The sequence below is a fragment of the Phodopus roborovskii genome, unplaced genomic scaffold (genome assembly GCF_943737965.1).
Source record: "Phodopus roborovskii unplaced genomic scaffold, PHOROB, whole genome shotgun sequence".
Classification (NCBI taxonomy): Eukaryota; Metazoa; Chordata; class Mammalia; order Rodentia; family Cricetidae; genus Phodopus; species Phodopus roborovskii.
Window position 1 is genome coordinate 963,427 of NW_026125680.1, and position 20,167 is coordinate 983,593.

The 20,167-nt window shown below is 44.1% G+C and overlaps 1 protein-coding gene across 6 annotated transcripts in view; it reads left to right on the forward strand.

Annotated features, from left to right (window-relative positions):
• The window catches only part of Septin6 (septin 6), a 72,763-nt gene that overhangs the window by 45,615 nt on the left and 6,981 nt on the right, over positions 1-20,167 (forward strand). For 3 of the 6 annotated variants that reach the window (XM_051178405.1, XM_051178404.1, XM_051178403.1), the window contains exons 6-10: positions 3,642-3,738; positions 7,686-7,854; positions 10,996-11,128; positions 15,381-15,571; positions 18,874-18,918. In XM_051178405.1, coding sequence (XP_051034362.1) covers positions 3,642-3,738; positions 7,686-7,854; positions 10,996-11,128; positions 15,381-15,571; positions 18,874-18,877 — 594 coding nt within the window. In that variant the 3' untranslated portion in view covers positions 18,878-18,918. The remainder of the gene's footprint in view (positions 1-3,641; positions 3,739-7,685; positions 7,855-10,995; positions 11,129-15,380; positions 15,572-18,873; positions 18,919-20,167) is intronic. The other 3 variants (XM_051178400.1, XM_051178401.1, XM_051178402.1) reach the window with 1 other exon arrangement.

Consider the following 20,167-nt stretch of genomic DNA (forward strand, 5'->3'; position numbering starts at 1 on the left):
CCAGGAATTAGAGCATTTTGGTGAAAATAAGGATCTTTTAAGATGAGAAAACCGGAAGAATTGTCCAGCCTGCAGCAAAACAGGAAGTGCTTTCTGGGTATTGCTTGCGCTGATGTCTGGACGCATCTAGTCACCTCAGGGACTTGAGTCTCCATAGATAGCTTCCAGACTCATTCTCTGAGTCATCAAGCAGTGGTCAGCCTCACAGTTTGTTTTGCTACAAACAAATAGGAAATACGTGTTCAGCAATATGAAGGCGTCCCACCAAGCTACACCACTACATTATGGGTTAGGAGTGACAATCACCCTTTCTCTGTTCTCAGCTCAACTCTGGCCTCCTGCTCAGCCTAGAGCAGATTCAACCTCAGAGTTGGAAACTTTCCATTGCAATGAAGCAGCAGTTCTCAACCATGCTGTGAAGAGATTGCCGGGCCCCATGTTATACATAACAGCCCATGGTTTGCCCCTGCTTCACTTTGAACAACTAAATAAAAAACTAGTTGTGGTAGTGCATGCCTGTTATCCCAGCACTGAGGCAGGAGGATCACATATTTGACTCTGGCCTGGGCTACATATAGCAATCCCTCACCTCCAAAAGAAAAGTTGGCTAAATCTTGTAGGTTTGGGGTTGTCCCTTTAAGTAGCATTGCTCGGTGTTCCCTGCCTTGCATTCCATTATGCTCTTTTGAATGTGAAGGGAAGAAAAGCAGCTAGGATGCCTGGCCTTGGACATGTCCACGTGAGGGGCTTGTGTGGGAATCCTCTGTGTTCCAGATGCTGAACTGGGGAACAGGAGGCAGGAGTAACTACTGTAATAAACATAGAGGTGCTTTGCATACCTGCCAACACTACAACTGTGTCAAAGTCTCCAGAGAAACCATAATATATTCAGTGCTATCAACAGAGATGTGGAGGGGGTGCTCAGGTGCTCATGAGAACTGGGTGCTGGCCTTTCCATTCTAGATATGGTTCCAGATGCCCAGCCTCTGCCCATTGTCATGGGAAATAGAAGAGGCCGGAGGTTTTTACCTAGTTAGAGAAGACTGTACAGCTGCCCTGTTATTCCCAAAAAACAGATATTCATGGGTGAGCAGGCCCGGCCTGCTCTGGTGACTCTGGAAAACCTTATTTCACATTGTGGGGGCAGGACATGGGGGAGTTAAAGGAGAGAGAGAGTTTGCTGCATGCTATTTTCAACCCATGCTGGAATTGCTCTCAAAGCTATAGGCTTTAAATCTCAAAACTGTAACATTATTTAAATTAATTCATTATTTTGAGACAGGGTCTCACTAGGTAACCCAGGCTGTCCTTAAACTTGTGACCATCTTGCCTCAGCATCCTAATTGCTGCCATTGTAGGACTGAGTCATCATTCCCAGCTTATTGTTTAGATGCATTGTTGTTGGTCTGCCATAATGACACACCTATAATCTCAACATTTGGGAGATAGAAGCAGAAGGATTTGATGTTTAAGGTCATCCTCAGTAACACAGAGAGCTGGCAGGAACCCTGTCTCAGAAAAATACAACATGTACATACTCACATGCACTCACATGATCATATGCACACAGAGACATACACAATGAAAAATAAACCTCTTTTTAGAAGAAGAGAAACTAGGCCTTTAGTGGTTAGGTAGGCCATAAGGGCTGCTCCCTCACTAATGAGGTCAAGGACCTTTATGAGAGATTTTATGTAGAATTGAGCTAGCTTGATTGTCTACCTTCTGCAATGGGAGAATGTAACAAGAAGACTCTCATCAGACATCCAAATGTGCTACTACTTTGAACTTAGACTTCCAGCCTCTAGAACTATGGAACTTCTATTGATGTCTTTTTAAATTGCTTGTCTCCGGTATTTTGTTGTAGCTGTACAAAATGGACTAAGTGAATCTGGGGCCAGACTCCCAAGACAAGCTTGAGGCTATGTATTGTGATAGACTCTGCACCTGGGAGGTCACATATCTTGGTGTCTCTCATCATAGTTTTAGGTAGAGTCACCGGGGGAGGGGGAATTCCCCTCATTAGTCATGTGTCAGCAGGGACATTGTCTTGCAGTTACCAAGATTCTCCTCCCTGGGCCACATATGTGAAACATCACCTGTCAACCCCCCGAAGGGACCTGAAAAAATGGGAGAAAGTCTAGCTTCCATTTGGGGATATCATAGGTACGATTGGTAGTAAGACTGAAAGTTAAAACTCTTCTCTCTCTTGCTTGATTCCATTCTGGTTGTCATAGTCACACGTCTTTCAAGAGCAGCATGCTAGGGCTCATTTCCAGTGACTCCTGTCCTGTTTAGTTGACTTCCAGCAGATGCTGTTTAGCCAGGATATCAAATGAAGACTACTCTAGGTGGCTCAGGAAGACTGGCAGCCAAAGTGTGGTGGCCTCAATACTTCCTGGGAAGACAGTTTAGGACATGCATGGCTCCTTTAAGCTCTGTCTTGGCTCCCTCCGATAATATATAAGGTTTATATTTCTGGCCCTTGGAGATTATCTGTTTGCTTGTACTTTCCAGAACCATCTTTGATGCCAGTTACAAAGGAGTGTGCTGAGGGAGGTTTTATGAAGCCTTAGAACTCAGTTTGGTGAGGGCTGTGTATTTGAGAATAGTCAGGGAGCTAGGAGGATCAAATGACAGCAGTTTGAGGAAGAGGAGTATCGAGTGACCCTGTCATTCTGAGTGTTCCTTGATGATAAAAATAACAGGCCCAAGGGAAGACTGGCATTTCCTATGCCTTTATTTTCTTCTTGTGTTTTTTTCTTTCTTCTTGAGTCTAGAGAAGTGCTTCCCACTTCACACACAATCCTCCCCCATCACTTTGAGCAGAGAGCCCAGGATACAAGCAGATGATGATACAACATGGTTTTCATTCTCACCTCATCCCTCAGTCTAGCCCTCTGTATTCACTGTCCCTCGTCTCTCCTGCAAGTACCAAGCTCATGACCTTGCTTGAACTGTCCCTTTCATCCTCTTCCCTACTCAGATAGCCCTGCCATCCTCTATTCAAGGAGTATTTATAAAGTACCTACTATTTGCCATTGGTCATATAACAGGATTTTGAGTGTGTAATTCAGGCTTCCTCAACAAGAGTACAAGTTCCCAAAGTTCAAGGAAGTATCTTCTACTTCCTTATGCCCCTTATAGTGCACCATCAGAACTTGTAGGTGAAAATTTGATGCCTTGTCCACTAGGCTCATGGGATCATTTTGAGCTCTTGTCTATGGTGGGCAAAAACAAAGACAGTGTAGCTCAGTAGTTTTAGACTGTGCTCTCAAACTCTAGAAAGACAGTAGTGATGCCAGATTCTGTACCCAACCCCTTCTGGTGCTCAGAAACCCATTCCCTAGCAACAGTGACTGGTGAATATAGGTTGCTAGGTCATATATCTGCTTATGTTTCTTCTCTGTTCCCTATGTTTTCGACCATGTCATTGTTATCTAGAACAGAGAGGCAAGAATTAGGTCTCATCCTTGCATGGCTACGGAGCTGTGGAGCTTAATAAATGCTTCTCAATGCTGAAGCAGAGAGTGGCATCACAGAGGAAAGACCCAACAGCCTGGAGATGAGCAGCAGTTGCATCGTGGGGTGCTCAATGCCTTTCTTCTACAGTTCTGAGTGCTTGTTTGCCTCTGTTCTAGGCCCACCTGCCATTTGCTGTTGTTGGCAGCACAGAAGAAGTGAAGATCGGCAACAAGATGATGAGGGCACGACAGTATCCTTGGGGGACTGTGCAGGGTGAGTCTCCTGAAGATGGGCTGCACTCAGAAAGCTCCTTCTTTGTGTGTCTGCTGCCCCCTGCCATGATATAACAAGTTCTTAGCTTGTCCCAGCCTCTACAACTCATTTTGGGTCTCAAACAGCCATAGGGGTCACTAGCAGCAAGCTCTGGCCCCATGCCCAGATTCTATGACATGAGCAGACTCATTTTGTCTGTAATGGAGAAATTACTCCCTTATATCCCCCCCCCACAAACAGCAAAAGACAAATGGACTTGGCATCACATAGAAAGGACTATATTAGTGAGTATGTCATTAGGAGAGGCACAAGAATGTTCATAGGAGTGTTATTCATAATGATAAATTATTACAAACAATGAGGTGTCCATAAAAATAGATGGGGTAATTTGTGAAATGGTTATGTAATGGGATCTTAGACAGCAATGCAAATGAATGAATTGAAGTTACATCTGTGTGAATGGAACTCAGAAACACAATGCTGAGCTAAATAAAACCACACAAGAATGCATATGATAGGTTTCTATTGTATGAATCCAAAAGTAGACTAAAATAATATGGTACTTTTTTTTTTTTATAAATTCCTACAAGAGTGATGAATGATGGAACCAGTTTTCACACACACATACACACAAAATAAAAATAAACCTTTAAAAAAGGGGACCAGTGAGATGGCTTGTGGGGGCAGGGTACAGGCACTTTCCTCCAAGCTTAATGGCCCAAGTTTGATCTCCAGAGCCCATACAGTGGAAGGAGAGAACTGACTTCTAAGAGTTGTCCTCTGACCTTCAAACAAACACCAACATCCACAGGAGTATACTCATACACACCAATACCCCCTCACACTAAACAAATTAAAATTTTAAAAAATATACACAAATGAAGAGTAAATCCCAAAATCAGGACAGTGCCTAAGTTTCATTAGCAGAGGAGGCAGGGAATAGACAGAGGGGCATGAGATCAAAAAGAGGCCAGCAGGGGCTTCCAAGGTAACATTACTCCTGTTGTGGAGATATTTTGAAAAGTTTAATTTCTTTAAATCGCACATACCTATTTTATGTACCTTTATATATATGATTATTTCATAATTTTAAAGAGTCAGATATATACTACATACACTCATGGTAATTCTTCTTGGGGCCTGTCCCACACATATTATGCTAGTTAGTTCAGTAGGTAACATGAGCCCGAGGACACTGCAATGGACAGAAGTTTGGGGCCCTGAGTCTGTAGCTATAACCTGGGCCGTGGCTGGCAATTTCTCTGTAAATCCATCCCAATCCTTAGGCAGATCAAGGAGAGTGGGCACACAAGAAGGGAGGCATTCATCTGTAAGTCCAGTACTGGGAGGAGGGGGCAACTGACACGGGAGGATTGTGAGTTGAAAGGCAGCCTTGGAAGGCTGTGTCTCAAAAAGCCAAAATAAGAGTTGATGGTGAGTTGTCCACCTCACATACAAAGGCTGGCATGATTCAAGGCGCAGCAGAGCCCCACTCACAGTAGCTGAATTTCTTTCCTTTTCTTTCTTTTGTGGTGCTGATGTTGACTATAAAACACAGGGTCTCATGCATGCTAGGCAAGTGCTCTGTCACTAAGCTATGTCCTCAGTTGTTCTTTGTTACACTGAACTGAGTGTAACCAGGCCTCACACTAAATGAAAACAACTGTTGAGCTACATCCCGTGTCCGGATGTCCTATAGGAGGGAGAGCACTATTTGGCAGAACTATGCTAAGCTTTGCTTCTCTCCACCATTTCGACTTGGGGATGCGTGTTAGTCACTGTTCTATTGCTGTGAACAGACACCACGACTATGACAACTCTTATAAAGGAAAGCATTTAATTGGGGGTACCTTACAGTTTCAGAGGTTTACATCCATTATCATCATGGCAGGACATGACAGCATGCAGGCAGGCATGGTGCTGGAGAAGAAGCCGAGAGTCCTACATCTTGACCTGCAGACAACAGGAAGTGAACTGAGGCACTGGGCATAACTTGAGCATACATGAGACCTAAAAGCCTGCCTCCACAGTGACAAACTTCCTCCAATAAGGCCATACCTATTCCAACAATTCCACACCTCCTAATAGTGTCACTCCCTATGAGATTATGAGGGCCAATTACATTCAAACTACGACAGGATGCTACACTAGGAACATGGGAAGTGGTTTCTGAACCGACACTCACACCTTTGTAGTCTGGGGACTGAAAGACAAGAACCTGAGGTGAGAGGAGACAAACCAGCAGATATAGTTCCAGTGACTTCCTTCCTCCATCTTGGACTACCCTGCTCTTATCCCAAATTGAATTTTGTTTTTGTTTGTTTTGAACTCCTACATTGACTATTCTTTTTGAGTGAAAAAGCAGTTGGACATTGGTTGGGAGCCTTAAAAAGACTTAGAATTATTCCTTTGTTGTCTATCTTTAAAAAAAATAGGGTCGCATGTAGCCCAGCTTGACCTTGTAAGCACTTGTAGTTGAAGCTAGCCTTGAGCTCCTGACCCTCCTTCCTCTACCTCCTAAGTACTGGAATTACAGGTGTGTACCACCATGTCTGCCTCTAGAATATACATATAGCTTGCTCCAAGGAGTTATTTTATTGATGTAGCTATTCACATTAGTTTATGTTCTATGGTAACAGGTAGAGTTCAGTCCTGGATGTAAGGGGCCTTAGGTAGAAAGATTACATGGACCACTCTGGACTCTGGACAAATACTTCTGATGAACATATCTGACTATCTATAATGGTACAAAGATACTCAACTCTGTCATTCCCGAACCCCTCCTCTGTCCCTACTGTCCATTCCCTGAACCTGAGAGAAAGAATCTTGGATAACTTACCTGTTCAACATCTCACACACCACCATCCCCTTCTACATGGCCAAACACTCCTATCCAACACCGTGGATCCAGGCCTGGAGACATTCTGACAGAGCCCTACTTGCAGAATTGCTCTGGCCAGAAGTCCACTTTGCTGTGATTTAGTCCACTTACTCTACATTCTTGTCTACTACCCAAAAAGCAAACCTTTGCCCACAAAGCAAAGAAATGGTACCCGCTCTCTCCTGCTTAAGATTGCGGGGGTCAGGCCATTATCCACCCTTGGTAAAAACACCTCCTTGGAAGCTTCTACTAGCCTCATGGGCCACACCTGAGGTCTGCCCCTCCTTGTCTCCATCACCTTTTGCTACCCTAGTTCTTTTTCCTTGCTCTGTAGAGACTCCTTCTATGGTCTTTGCCTCTCCCCTACACTACCTGGGTTTGAAGTCTAATTCTGCAACTTGCTCACTATGTGACTTTGCCTAGCCTTCTGGAGACCTTGTGAAGATTGTGTTCTATTGTCTGCCTGATAAATTCTATTCTTGCTTCCAGAGTCACCCAAGAGGTTTTGTCTTTGAGGAAGCCTATACTCTCCTGGAAGTTCATAGCTCCCCCTCTTCTGGGCTTTTATTGCACTGCAGTCATGTGTCCATGTTTGTGATTTTGGCATTGCATTATATTGTTCTGTTTACATGTGCTTTCCCACCAAGCCGCAGGTTTCTAAAGGAATAGCCAGCCCCAAGACTTTGTTTCTGAATTATCTGCGCCCCAGAGAATACTGGGAACAGAGATTCCACAAATACTTACTGGGCAGATGGATAGATAGTTGTGCCTGTATTGTCATCTGCAGAGCAGTGTAGAGCAGATATTCCTGTGGAAGTCTGCTTGGCGAATTTGTGTTGAGGCATTAATGAAAGTTCTGAGGTATTTGCATACTAGTATTGCCGTTTCATAATGTTTCATTCCCATTTTCACAGAAAATGGAAATAGGTTAAATTTGTAGATGCTGTATTAAAGAGGCTGCAAGGTGATGTCACCATTAGATGCTTTATGTTTCACTTCATCCATTTCTTTCTGCTGCTGGCCTTCCTTTCAATATACTTCCAATGCCCCAATCCCTGCTATGCAGTTGAAAATGAAGCCCACTGCGACTTTGTGAAGCTGCGGGAGATGCTGATTCGGGTCAATATGGAAGATCTGCGGGAGCAAACCCACACCCGGCACTATGAATTGTACCGCCGCTGTAAGCTGGAGGAGATGGGCTTCAAGGACACCGACCCTGACAGCAAACCATTCAGGTACCACTCATGCCAGGCCAGTCCAACCTGGCCCAGCTCACGAAGCCTTGCCCTGGAGAATCAGCAGGGGAGGAGGAGAGGCACGGGGGTTAGCTAGAGGGCCCAGACTAATTCCTGGGTCAGCAGTGCTGCTCGACTGTTCCCTCTCTGTGTCTGCACATCTGCCAGAAGAGATACTATCCTGCTTAGAAAGCAGGGAAGGGAGGGGGCCCCGAGAAACCACTCTGCTGGTCATCCAGTGCTTTAGCCCCTTCCTCCCATATGTAGCTGCTCTAGCCAACCAGGCTGACAGAGACCCTGAGTTGTGGCTTTCTCTTTCTACTGGGTGGCAGTTAGGAACTGTCCTCTGTTCCCACTTTCTTCATCTGGCTCTCCTGGTGCTTAAGATGGGTTACCAATATGTTCTTTCCTTTATTCCCCGTTCTCAAAAAGCAAATAGGAAAAGTCAGGCATGGTGGTATATGCCTGGCATTCCCAGTACTGGGGAGGCTGAGGCAGAAGGATTGCTATGGGCTATCTAGCAAGTACTGCACCAGTCAAGGGTGCATAGCAAGAACATTCCTTAAAAGAAAGAAAGAAAGAAAGAAAGGAAGAAAGAAAGAAAGAAAGAGAGAGAGAGAGAGAGAGAGAGAGAGAGAAAGAAAGAAAGGAAATCTGGGTATTTGATTTGGTAGCAGAATGCTTGTCTAGCATGCACAGTCCCCAAGTTCATCCCTAACACCAAATAAACAAATAGGAAAATACAAAACAGGACCACTGTCACTTGGCTTGTATCGGTGACCTGGTGATGCTCTTCCTCCACTCCCTAAGCATTTCATTGTGTGAGTTTTGTTTGGGCCACTGAAGATGAATAATCACTGGTGTTTTCCTCACACCAGAATCAAAAGTGCTTTTATTATGCAGGTGGGAGCCATAGACCAATGGAAGCATCTGTTCTGTATACACAATATGTGTCATCAGCCCTGCATTTCAAATTACCACGTGTTGCCCTTTACCATAATTCTATCTCCTTTCAGGAAATGTCAGACACCCATGAGCAAGACAGCAAGAATATCTGTGGGAGGAAAAGGCATTCAAATGGCCCCCGGGATCCCACAGAACCTGCTCATAGCAGAAATGGGGCCTAGGACACTGTACAAGCCGTTCTTTGGGGGGTCGTCGGCTTTAGGAATGGTAGCTTCCCACCCCTGTGTAGAAAGGCAGGTCAGGGCCCCCGAGCTCCTGATCTGGGAGAAAGCAAGTTTGTGTGATAGAAGCTCCTCTGTTTCTCCTTCATCTCCACAGCTTTCATGCGCATCCGGAAGGAGGTGTGCCGCTACCTGGCCATTCAGTCCTGGCAGTAACTCCGTTACTTGTGTTCCTGCATCTTCACCCTCTTGACAGTCTTCCACTGCTCCTGTCTACCTTGCTTGCAAATACTCCCGCCCAATCAAGTCCCTTTTTTAGCTCTGCCCTTTCTTGCAAGTTCCTCCCCTGTCAAGAGGTTTGTCTCTGACAGGAAAGAAACATTTCTGAATCTACTGTTCCTCTTCCTCCTCCCTCACTTACTTCCTCAGCCCACTGCAATCTGGTTTCTGCCTCCAGCTCTCCACACAAGGGCCTGTGTCCAAGGCCTGCAGTTGTAGATTGGCGGCTGTTTTCACTGTGACTTGAGTTTTATCTTTGACTTTAATGTGAACCATTCATTTGGCTTTCTTGTGATACTCTGCCTTCAGCTCTTCCAGTTTTGGCCTGGCCAACTTTATCCAACCCCTCTCTGTCTTATTACTCCTTGGTCTCTCTTTCAGGCTCCTGCTCTTCAGCTTTCTCCTTTAAATGCTGGTGCTCCCTAAGGGTTCTTTCCATAGGCTTCTGCTCTCTCATACTCCTGCCTCTCTGCTCTGGTTCTTTCTATTCACACAACCCTAATTACCACCTACTCCAAAGCTAAAATTTACCATTGAACTCTGAACCCATTGATGCAACTGCATTGCAGGCATTTGCACCCAGACATCCTATGGATGCCTAATGTGAATCTGCCATCTAGACCTCCTCCTCCTCCTTCCTTTTCTAGCATCTCCTGCTGCTGTTCACGTTCTACCATCTACCTAGTGGCCCAAGCCAGAGACTAGAACCAGCTTCTTTGCAGGTATATTGGGAAAGTTTAATGGAGATCGTAAGATTCAAAGAATGATACTATAAGAAAATAAGATACCCTTGAGAAAGTAACTCTAAGCTACACTCAGGAGAGCTATCTAGAATCAGCTTTGATTTCCCCCAAGTCCTGGAAACTCTGCAGCCCTTATTGTTCCTCTAGAGTCCCTGCCAGCCCTTAACATGAAGATCCAGCCATGTCATACTGGAATTGCTGCAGTTTCCTTCCCAGAATAGGCAAGTGCACTTCTTATGTTCTGACTGATGGAAACCACTCGGTGGTCACATGTCCACTTCTTTAATGTGGCACCCAAAGCCTGTCCTCTTCTTCCAGACTCGCAACCACCCCTCTCACTCCTCCACGGTTCACAAGATTCCCCCAAGCCTGTTCAAGTATGGCCACATCCCCAGGGACACCACTCCATGCTTGTGCCTTCCCACATGCTGCTCTCTTTTTTGGAGCACAGCCCTTCTGTTCTTCACCAGGCTGACTCTTATCTTACTTAAAAAAAAAAAAAGAGGGGGGTGGTCTTGATCCAGGCATCTGCTGTCTAGCTGCTGAGCAACTAGCATGTCTTATTCACACTGTTCACTCACGTGGTAGGTATAATCAGCAAATGTTTGGTCATTTTCAGAGCCAGGGCCTGGCAGTGCCGTGCAGTGGGAGGGAGGCCTTAAATGAAGAAACAGGAGACCCAGCTTCTGCTGTCAGTTTTGCCTCTAATTAGGTGTATAATCTTCAGCGAGTCACCTGTGAGCCACACTTCCCTCATCTCTACAGAGAGAGAGAGATCTAGCAGATATCCAGTTCACCAGTATTCAGTAACTGTAATATTGCTGTTGCATGCCAAGCTGTGCCCTCCCCTTTTGTAGTTCTCTCTTTACATTACTCTGTCAAAATTAGAATTAGGGAAGAGAGGATGAGGGGGACTCAGGATGGTTGCGGCCCCATTTTCAGGACCAGGGGTTGCCCAGGAAGCCGTGTAATTGACTTGATCATATCTACAGTTTACAGGAGACCTATGAGGCGAAAAGAAATGAGTTCCTAGGGGAGCTCCAGAAAAAAGAAGAGGAGATGAGACAGATGTTTGTCCAGAGAGTCAAAGAGAAAGAAGCCGAGCTCAAGGAGGCAGAGAAAGAGGTAAATACGAGCCTGGAGACCAAGTAGGTAGGACGAGAGAGACTGAGTGTGGTGAGAAAGGCCTCGGACTTGGCAGAGCAGCTAGAGGGGAGAGGGGCTTGTAGCCTCTGGGCAGGACTGGAGTGCAGCTTGAATGGAGAGAATCTGATGACAACTGTGTGTTCTTGGCCTTCATTCCCTAAGGCTGGGGCATTTTCTCATTCTGTCTTTATTTAGAGGTATTTCCATCCAACATGGTGGGTATTTCGTTGTTGTTGTTGTTGAAAATCTGAATTAATTTATTTAGGCTTTGAAGCAAGGTTACTTTATATAGCCCAGGCTGGACTAGAACTCACTGTATAGCCTAGGCTGGCCTCAAATTTTAGAACCTTTAGCTTGAGCCTCATGGGTCTAGGATTATAGGAATGTAGTACAATGCTCAAAAATATTTTACTAATTGCATATAATTGTGGAATATGATGGACAGTTTTCATGTTGATAATAGTTATTAAATCAAGCAAATAAATCAGTCATTTCATTTTATATGTTTATTTTATTTTATTTATTTTTTGAGACAGAGTTTCTCTGTGTAAACTGGCTGTCCTGGAACTCACTCTGTAGACAAGGATGGCCTTGAACTCACAGAGATCACCTGCCTCTGCCTCCCGAGTGCTGTTTATCTTTTTTGTTCTGTTAGAAACATTTAAATCTAAGCCAAGTCGCCACACAGGCCTATAATCTAGCAAGAGCACAAGTTCAGGGCCTGCCTAGGCAACTTAGTAAGATGCTGTGTCTAACTAAGAAAACTTGAAAGGGGACTAGGGATGTAGTTCAGTGGTAGAACTTTTGTATAGCATGCATGAGGCCCAAGGTTCAAAATCCCCAGCACTGCTGGGTTGCATTTAAACTATACTCTTGGCCATTTTTAGATATACAATAAAATTTAAAATTCAATTCCTCAGTCCATTTCAGCTGTCCAATAGTCACACAACTGATTTAATACAGCTCTTGTATTGAACAGCACAGATACAGAACCTCTCTGGCACTAGCATCACACCAGGTGCTCTTGCGCAGTGGAGCCCTCTGAGTCAGGGGAAGGTTGATCCTTCCCCCACTTCCTGGAAATTTGCAGTTCTGTAGAGACAAGTGATATTTTCATGGCTGGCCTGCCCTATCCTACACTCTCTGATAACTATAGGGAAAGGTAGTCCCAGACCATCTTAGATAAAATGATGAAATATAAATTGGCAACAGTGGGATTCTTGTCCACTTAGATTTCCAACTCTGTCTTCTTGGTTTTTGTTTGTTTGTCTGGGTGTCTATTTATTCAATGTGGGGCTACGAATGGAACCCAGGCGTTCTGCATGCTACACCGAGCGCCACCCCTAACACCCCTACTTTGGTTTAGAATGGAAAAAGCATTAGTGCAGTTCTAGCTGTTTTTTTTTTTTTTTTAACCGATTTGATGGTCCTTTCTAAGCACATGCAGTTTGGGCTGTCTGGGTAGCTCAGTGGGTAAGTGTTTGTCAGTCAAGCCTGACAACCTGAGTTCAATTCCTGGAATCCACCTAAAAGCCAGATATGATGGCACCCATCTGTAATCCTAGCACCCCTATGGTGAGATGGGAGGCCAAGACAAGAGAATCACCTGTAAGTTCTCAAGCAGTTAGCATGGCCAGGACAGAAGAGACACAAGGTGGAAGGAGAGAACCAGCTCCCAAAAGTTATCCTCAGGTCTCCATATGCATGCTAAGACACATGTACATACGCAGTAATCATCATCATCATCATATTTTATATTATTTCATGTGCACGGATATTTTTGCATGTGTCTGTGTACCACTTGTATGCCCAGTGCCGAAGGAGGCCAGAAGAGGGCACTTGATTCCTGGAACTGGAGTTACAGATGATTGTGAGCTGCCAAGTAGATGACAGGGATCAAAAACTGGGTCTTCTAGGAAGGCAGAAAGTACTCTTAATCCCTGAGCCATGCCTCTAGCCCCTAATAATAAATTATTTAAAAAGAATTAAACATATGCAGTTATTCCTTTAAGCAATGGCCTTGGCTTGCAAGGCCCCTCTACAAATTCACATCCTGATGCCAGAGTAATTGGCCTACAGTACAGTTTTGGAATAGCAGCCAGCATTTCACTTCTCTGGGCCTTAGTTAACTCTTTATGATGTTGTTATCAAAGACCTACTCAACAAAAACAACTTAAGGAAGAGTTTGTTTTGGCTCACAATTCTAGAGATACAGTTCATCATGGTGAGAAAGCATGATAGCACAAGCTTAGTGCAATTGGTCACTTTGTACAAGAAGCAGAGAAAGAGAGAGTGGGGAGGGAGTGAGGGAAAGAGAGGGGGTGAGAGAGATAAAGAGAGAAAGACAGAGATAGCGGCTATTGGTACCCAATCCATTTTCTCCTTTTAATTCAGTTTAAGACCCCAGCCCATAGAACGGTGCTATCTATCTTCAGAGTGTGTGTTTTCACCCCAGTTAGCCCAATCTAGACACTTTCATAGACACACCTAGAGGCTAATTTCCATAGTGATTACAAATCACCCATTAAGTTGACAGTCAAGATTAACTATCACACCCCTCAAACATAAATAAGGGAAACAATTAATCCCCAAATCTTTTCATCTTTGATCCCCTAGGACTCTCTACAGCTGTCACCAAAACTGTGGTACAGGTATTGGTTTTATTTCAGTTTCACTTGAAGAGGAAAAATGTCACCCCTTCCAACTGACAGTCCCCTCAAGTGACTAGGTGAAGCTAGTTTAGACAATAAGCTTGTCGTTTGCCATACCTTACTAAGCAACGGTCCCAAATGTCCTTAGTATTTTCAGAACTGGCCTCTAGCTTGCCCTGCAAGGACTAGAGTGCAAAATTTCCTCCTCAATCCCCAGAAGAAAATAGAATTATTCTTGGTCTGTGTATTAGGGTATTTTGTGCGCATCAGTGGTTGGACTGTCCATGCTTCTGGTACTCTAATCCACTTGTCACAACAGCATGCCAGAATATGCTTACTGTTCTTTGAGTCTGAGATTCCATCCAAGGTGAACAAAGCCCTACCTCTGGTTAAGACTGAGGTCTCAGGGCTGGGGAGATGGCTCAGCAGTTAAGAACACCAGTTGCTCTTGCAGAGGACCTGTGTTCAGTTCCCAGTACCCATATGGTGGCTCACAACTATCCTTAACTTTAGTTCAGGAGATTTGATGTCCTCTTCTGACCTCTGAGCGTACCAGGCACGCATGTGGTACATATGCACACATGTAGGCAAAACATACATGTAATACATACATATAAAATAAATGAATCTTTTAAAAATTGTTTGAAAAGATTGAGTTCTCAACACTCATCCAAATTTACGCAATCTTTTCTCTTTTTGTGTTCGAGGCCAAGCATTTCTTTTGACCAGCTTTGCTATGGTTTAATTTTTTTTTCTCATGGTCCATGGTGATCTTTCCTGGTTAGAGGTTGATAAGAAGAGGCAGCAGGAGTTACGGAGGCTGGAGAGACACCTCACTGAATAAGAGTGCTTGCCGTGCAAACATGAGAGCTTGAGTTCAGAGCTATACCCACAGAAGAGCCAGGCATGGCTGCACATGTCTGTAATCGAGCCTTGGGTAGCAGAGACTGTAGATCCTAAGTGGGCTTAACCGGGAGGAGAGCCCATTTTATAATCTCCAAAGATTGGCTTCACCTTGGGCAATCACCTTCAGTTATGGGACTTTCAGTGTCCTCATGAAGCAGATATGATAACAGAGCCTACCTCAACTGTGTTTTGAACTGGACGTGCTGCCATACACCTGAATCTCAGTACTCAAAAAGCAGAGACAGGAGGATTATGAGTTCAAGGTTATCTTGAGCTGCACAGGAAGATTCTGTCTCAAAAAGAAAACAAATATAATACTGTATTAATGAAATATTAGATTTAGTGGTTGGCTTGTAACTAAGTAAATATTATGAACTACCCCCAACAGCTACAGGGATACTTTTAAATAAAATGCTTGGTTATGCACAATACGTTGTTCCTTGACCAGTTCAGGAGCAGAGATTCTGAGAACAATTTAGAGCAATTTACCACAACCCTTAGCACCATCATGGCAGTCACTGGCAGAAATGTCTCCTAATGTACCAGAGTCCTGCAGGGTTGTAGTCACAGTGGTTCCCACCCACTCTGGTCTTGGCTCTGATCTCAGGGACTGCTCATTGCTGGGGGGGGGGGCGGGAGACATGCCCTCTAACCTCCCTGCGCCTCTCTGTCAGCTGCATGAGAAGTTTGACCGTCTGAAGAAACTGCACCAGGAGGAGAAGAAGAAGCTGGAGGATAAGAAGAAATCCCTGGATGATGAAGTGAATGCTTTCAAACAGAGAAAGACGGCGGCTGAGCTGCTCCAATCTCAGGGTTCTCAGGCTGGGGGCTCCCAGACTCTGAAAAGGGACAAAGAGAAGAAGAAGTAAGTAGCAGGCTATTGGTGTGTATGTAGGTGCGTGTGCGTGTGTGTGCGTGTGTGTGTGTGTGTGTGTGTGTGTGTGCGTGCGTGCGTGTCATCTTTCTTTTCCTGCCCAGACCCCCCCCCACACACACACACACTCCATCCACCACCTGTAATCCAGGACCTAGAGGCGAAATGGGTTGGTGGGCAGGTGTGAACTGCTGGCTGGCAGTTAGACTCAAAGTAGTGTTCAGTTTGTGGCACCCAAAGTCTGAGTTACTGAGAGGAGGGGAAGAGCATTCCCAGGTGTGTAGCTTTGCTGTTTGTCCCACCTGGGAAAGCTCTGTAAACTCAGAGAAGATGGTAAGGGAAGACGGGCTAGACACTAGGAAACAAGCTGTGAGAGACACAGAAGGAGAAGAATGAAAGGATGGGCAGGCCATTTTAGCAGAAGTTCTATGCACTTTTCCAGAGCCTAGACCAGCGGTTCTCAACCTGTGGGTAGAGGCCCCTCTGGAGGTTGAGACACCCTCTCACAAGGAACATCTAAAACCATTGGAAAACAGATATTTACATTAAAATCCATAACAGTAGCAAAATTGCAGTTATGAATTAGCAACGAAAATAATTTTATGGTTGTAGTGATCTACAACATGTCGAACTGTATTAAAGGGTCACAGCATTAGGAAGGGTGAGAAACACTGTCTAGACCATCAACATGAGGAACTCTCTTAAAGGGTCCCAGCATTAGGAAGGGTGAGAACCACTGTCTAGACCATCAACATGAGGAACTGTATTAAAGGTCACAGCATTAGGAAGGATGAGAACCACTGTCTAGACCATCAACATGAGGAACTGCATTAAAGGTCACAGCATTAGGAAGGGTGAGAACCACTGTCTAGACCATCAACATGAGGAACTGCATTAAAGGTCACAGCATTAGCAAGGATGAGAACCACTGTCTAGACCATCAACATGAGGAACTGTATTACAGGGTCACAGCATTAGGAAGGATGAGAACCACTGTTTAGACTTTCAGTATCATGCAGCATACAGGTGTGCTTATTCATCCCACATTTGAGGGAAGAGGCCTACAATCTATCCCTTATTTTGCCTCAGTTTTCAAGAGCTGCAATCTGTGAAAGATAAACACTACCACCGAAGGCTGCACCCTGCCTCCCATCCCCCATCACATTGCTACACTTCTTCCTGCTGGCTGCTTAATTCTGCCCAGCCTGGGGTACTAAGAACTTAGTGGGGAGCCTTCAGATGCCAGTATCCTCTGCATGGGCCATTTTCAAGCTTGGGGAATAATTCAGAAACCATTTTTGTTTCTCCAAGTGTTTGGTGAATTAATAGCCCTGACCCTACCCCAGTCTCTTCTTGCAGAAATTGCCCATTCCTCATTTAGAGTTAGAGAAGAGGAAAATTTTTCTGGCAAGAAAACATCCAGAGGTTCCCTTGTGCTCTCTGGCTGTTTGTGCAGTGGGACTTGGGGAATTCCGAAATGCAGTCTTTGACAACATCCTTACTAAAAGATCCATAAGATCCCAGAGATGCCCATGCTTATGACCTTCTATTTTAGGCTACTGGTTTGACTCAGCCACTGGATACTTTTCAGAAGGAAGAAGTATATTTTTGCCTCTGTGCCTGGCTTCTCAGTTAGGAATCACATCAAAAATGTAAACTGTTTTATATTTCAAGGTACTGAGTTTTACAATCTTATTATCCAGTTTAACTAACTAAGATATATTTTGAATATTTTCACTAGCTTTGTCCAGATATTTTTTTCCAGAATAGAATCTTTTTGTATATTTGGGTTTTTTTTTTATTTATTTATGTTTTTAAGATAGGCTTTCTTTGTGTAGCCCTGGCTATCCTGGAACTTGATTTATAGTCCATTCTAGCCTCAGACTCACAGAGATACTCCTGCCATGATCCACCACCACCCTCAGAACAAAATCTTAAAACTACATATCAAATTCACTGATTTTTTTTTGTACTAAGGTTCATCTAGACAGATGAAAAATGTCTCTAGATGCACCATCTGTTAACTTATCATTCATGGCATATTAGTTATACTAGCAGGAAATGATACATATTTCCCTTTTTAAAATGTATTTGGTGCTGAGTGGTGGTGATACACACCTTTCATTCCAGCACTTGAGTTCGAGGCCAGCCTGATCTTCAGAGCAAGTTCCAAGACAGCCAGGACTGTTACACAAGAAAACCCTTTCTCAAAAAACAAAAGTAGCTGGGTGGTTGTGGCACACGCCTTTCATCCCAGCACTTGGGAAGCAGAGGCAGGAGGATCTCTGTGAGTTCAAGGCCAGCCTGGTCTACAGAGCGAGTGCCAGGACAGTAAGAGGAACACAGAGAAACCCTCTCTTGAAAAACAAAAAACAAACAAACAAAAACTAAAAAGAAGTTAATAAATAAACAAATGAAATAATTTTGTTATCACCTGGCTTGTTTAGGCTGTACTGATGCTATAGATCAGTGGTTCTTAACCTTCATAATGCTGTGACCTTTAAATACAGTTCCTCATGTGTTGTGATCCCTAACCATAAACTTATTTTTGTTACTACTTCTTAACTGTAATTTTGTATTTTCCAATGATCTTAGGTGACCTCCAAAGGGGTTGGGAACCCACAGGTTGAGAACCACTAGTGTGTACAGTGCCCCCCCATTCAGAATGCTCAGTGCAAACTCTTCCCAGACCAGACTTTCCCCCAAACTGACTTCCTCCCATCTCATGCAGAAGACTGGATAGGGACACAATTTTCCCCACTCTCTAGAAATATCTGGGGTTGGTGACAGTGCCCCTTTCCAGTTCTGAGATGGGTGTAAACCTTGTTGGAATATGGCACCTTACACTAGCAATCAGAGTCAGCACAATAGGCTGTCCACATCCACACTCTAATACATGTGAGTGACCCCCAGGTCTGGGCTCCTTATGCATCTCTGTAAGCAATTGGTTAATTTTTAGAAGATGTGTCACTAAACTCATGCTACTCTGCTCCCATGGTGCTTTTGCTGGTTATGGTTTGGGTGGAGGGTAGAAATGGTAATAGTAATGTTTTTTAGACAGATTGTGGTTGGATCTGATCAAGTTCCAGCTTCAGAATTTCCTCTGGGTGCCCCTAAAGAAACTAAGAAATAATACCCGTGTTTCAGGGGTGTCTACCAAGCCACCCTCACCTGTCCCCTCCCCATTTCTCCTAATCTCCTCTGACCTCTAACACTTCATGTTTGTGTCAATACATAGTATTGGATTTCTCCTCATGCTCACTCCATCTTCATCAGCTCTTACTGTTTTACAGTTAACTCTGCTGTTTGCTGCATGCTGCATGAGACCCAGGGTCCTGGTAAGCTTTATTAACTCTAAATAGAACTGGCAGTGGCTTCTAGAACATACCCCCCAACCCCCACACTTGTGACACATATAATTAACCATAAAAGAAATGGCTTCGTTGAACCTGCTAGTTTCCTCCCATGACTTACAGTATGAGGATATAATCTGTCATTGTTTTAAGTGGGCATGCTACATGTGGATTGCCTGCCTGCCTGATTGGAGCTATGTGTGTGATGGCATTTGCAGACCTTTGCTGCTGTAGCATAGGTAGATAGATCATCTGACCAACATGTAAAGTTTTAGTTCAGACTTTTTTTTCATACAGAGCCATAATCATGACTTTCAAAATGAATTGTGGTGATGTAGGAAACTGCTGGGTCCACAGTCAGTATTGACCCCCACACATACTCCAGATTTAGGAATGTGCCATGAGAAATTGCTTCTCTGTCTCCCACTAATAACTGCTTCTTATCTGAGGGGTTCAAGTTCTCCAGTTTGTTTTGATTACATGTTCCACCACCCAAAATATAACCAAAGTGGGAGACAATGAAGAGACTTCAGATGCTATATGAAAACTTTACATTCAGTTCTGTAAGGGCTGACAAGGTGGCTTGGCTGGTTTCAGTGGCAGTATTTCCCTTTCACAGAAAGCCATTTAAGACTAGCAGCCTCAGTTCAATACCTAGAACACAAATATAGTTATAAGAAGAAAACCAACTCCAAAAGTCCTCCTGTGATCACACTACACCATGGAATGTGTGCCCATAAGCAGTATTAATACATTAATTTTAAAAATTTAATTCTGGTTCTGGAGAAATGGCTCAAGAGGTTAAGAACACTCACTGCTCTTCCAAATGAGCTGAGTTTGGTTTTCAGCACCCACAGACGAGGCAGCCCACAATTGTCTATAACTCCAGAGGATCTGACAGCCTCTTCTGGCACATGCATACACATCACACATCACACACACACACACACACACACACACACACACACACACACTATAAATCTTTTAAAATTAATTCTTTGAGTATAAGCTTCATGAAAACCTCTGCTAAGGATTTAGCAGGTAACTCTTAGTAAGAATCCCTGAGTGCTAGTGGTTGTGTTACAGGAGTAAGCAGAACAGTTCTTGCTATCACATAACTTTTAAAGTGAGTGAAAGCAGTCAGTATAGGATGAATGAAAGCAGTGTTTGCTTTTGTATACTCTACCAATCAGGTAGTGGGGGGGGATTGAATAGAAATATTTTTTGAATAGAA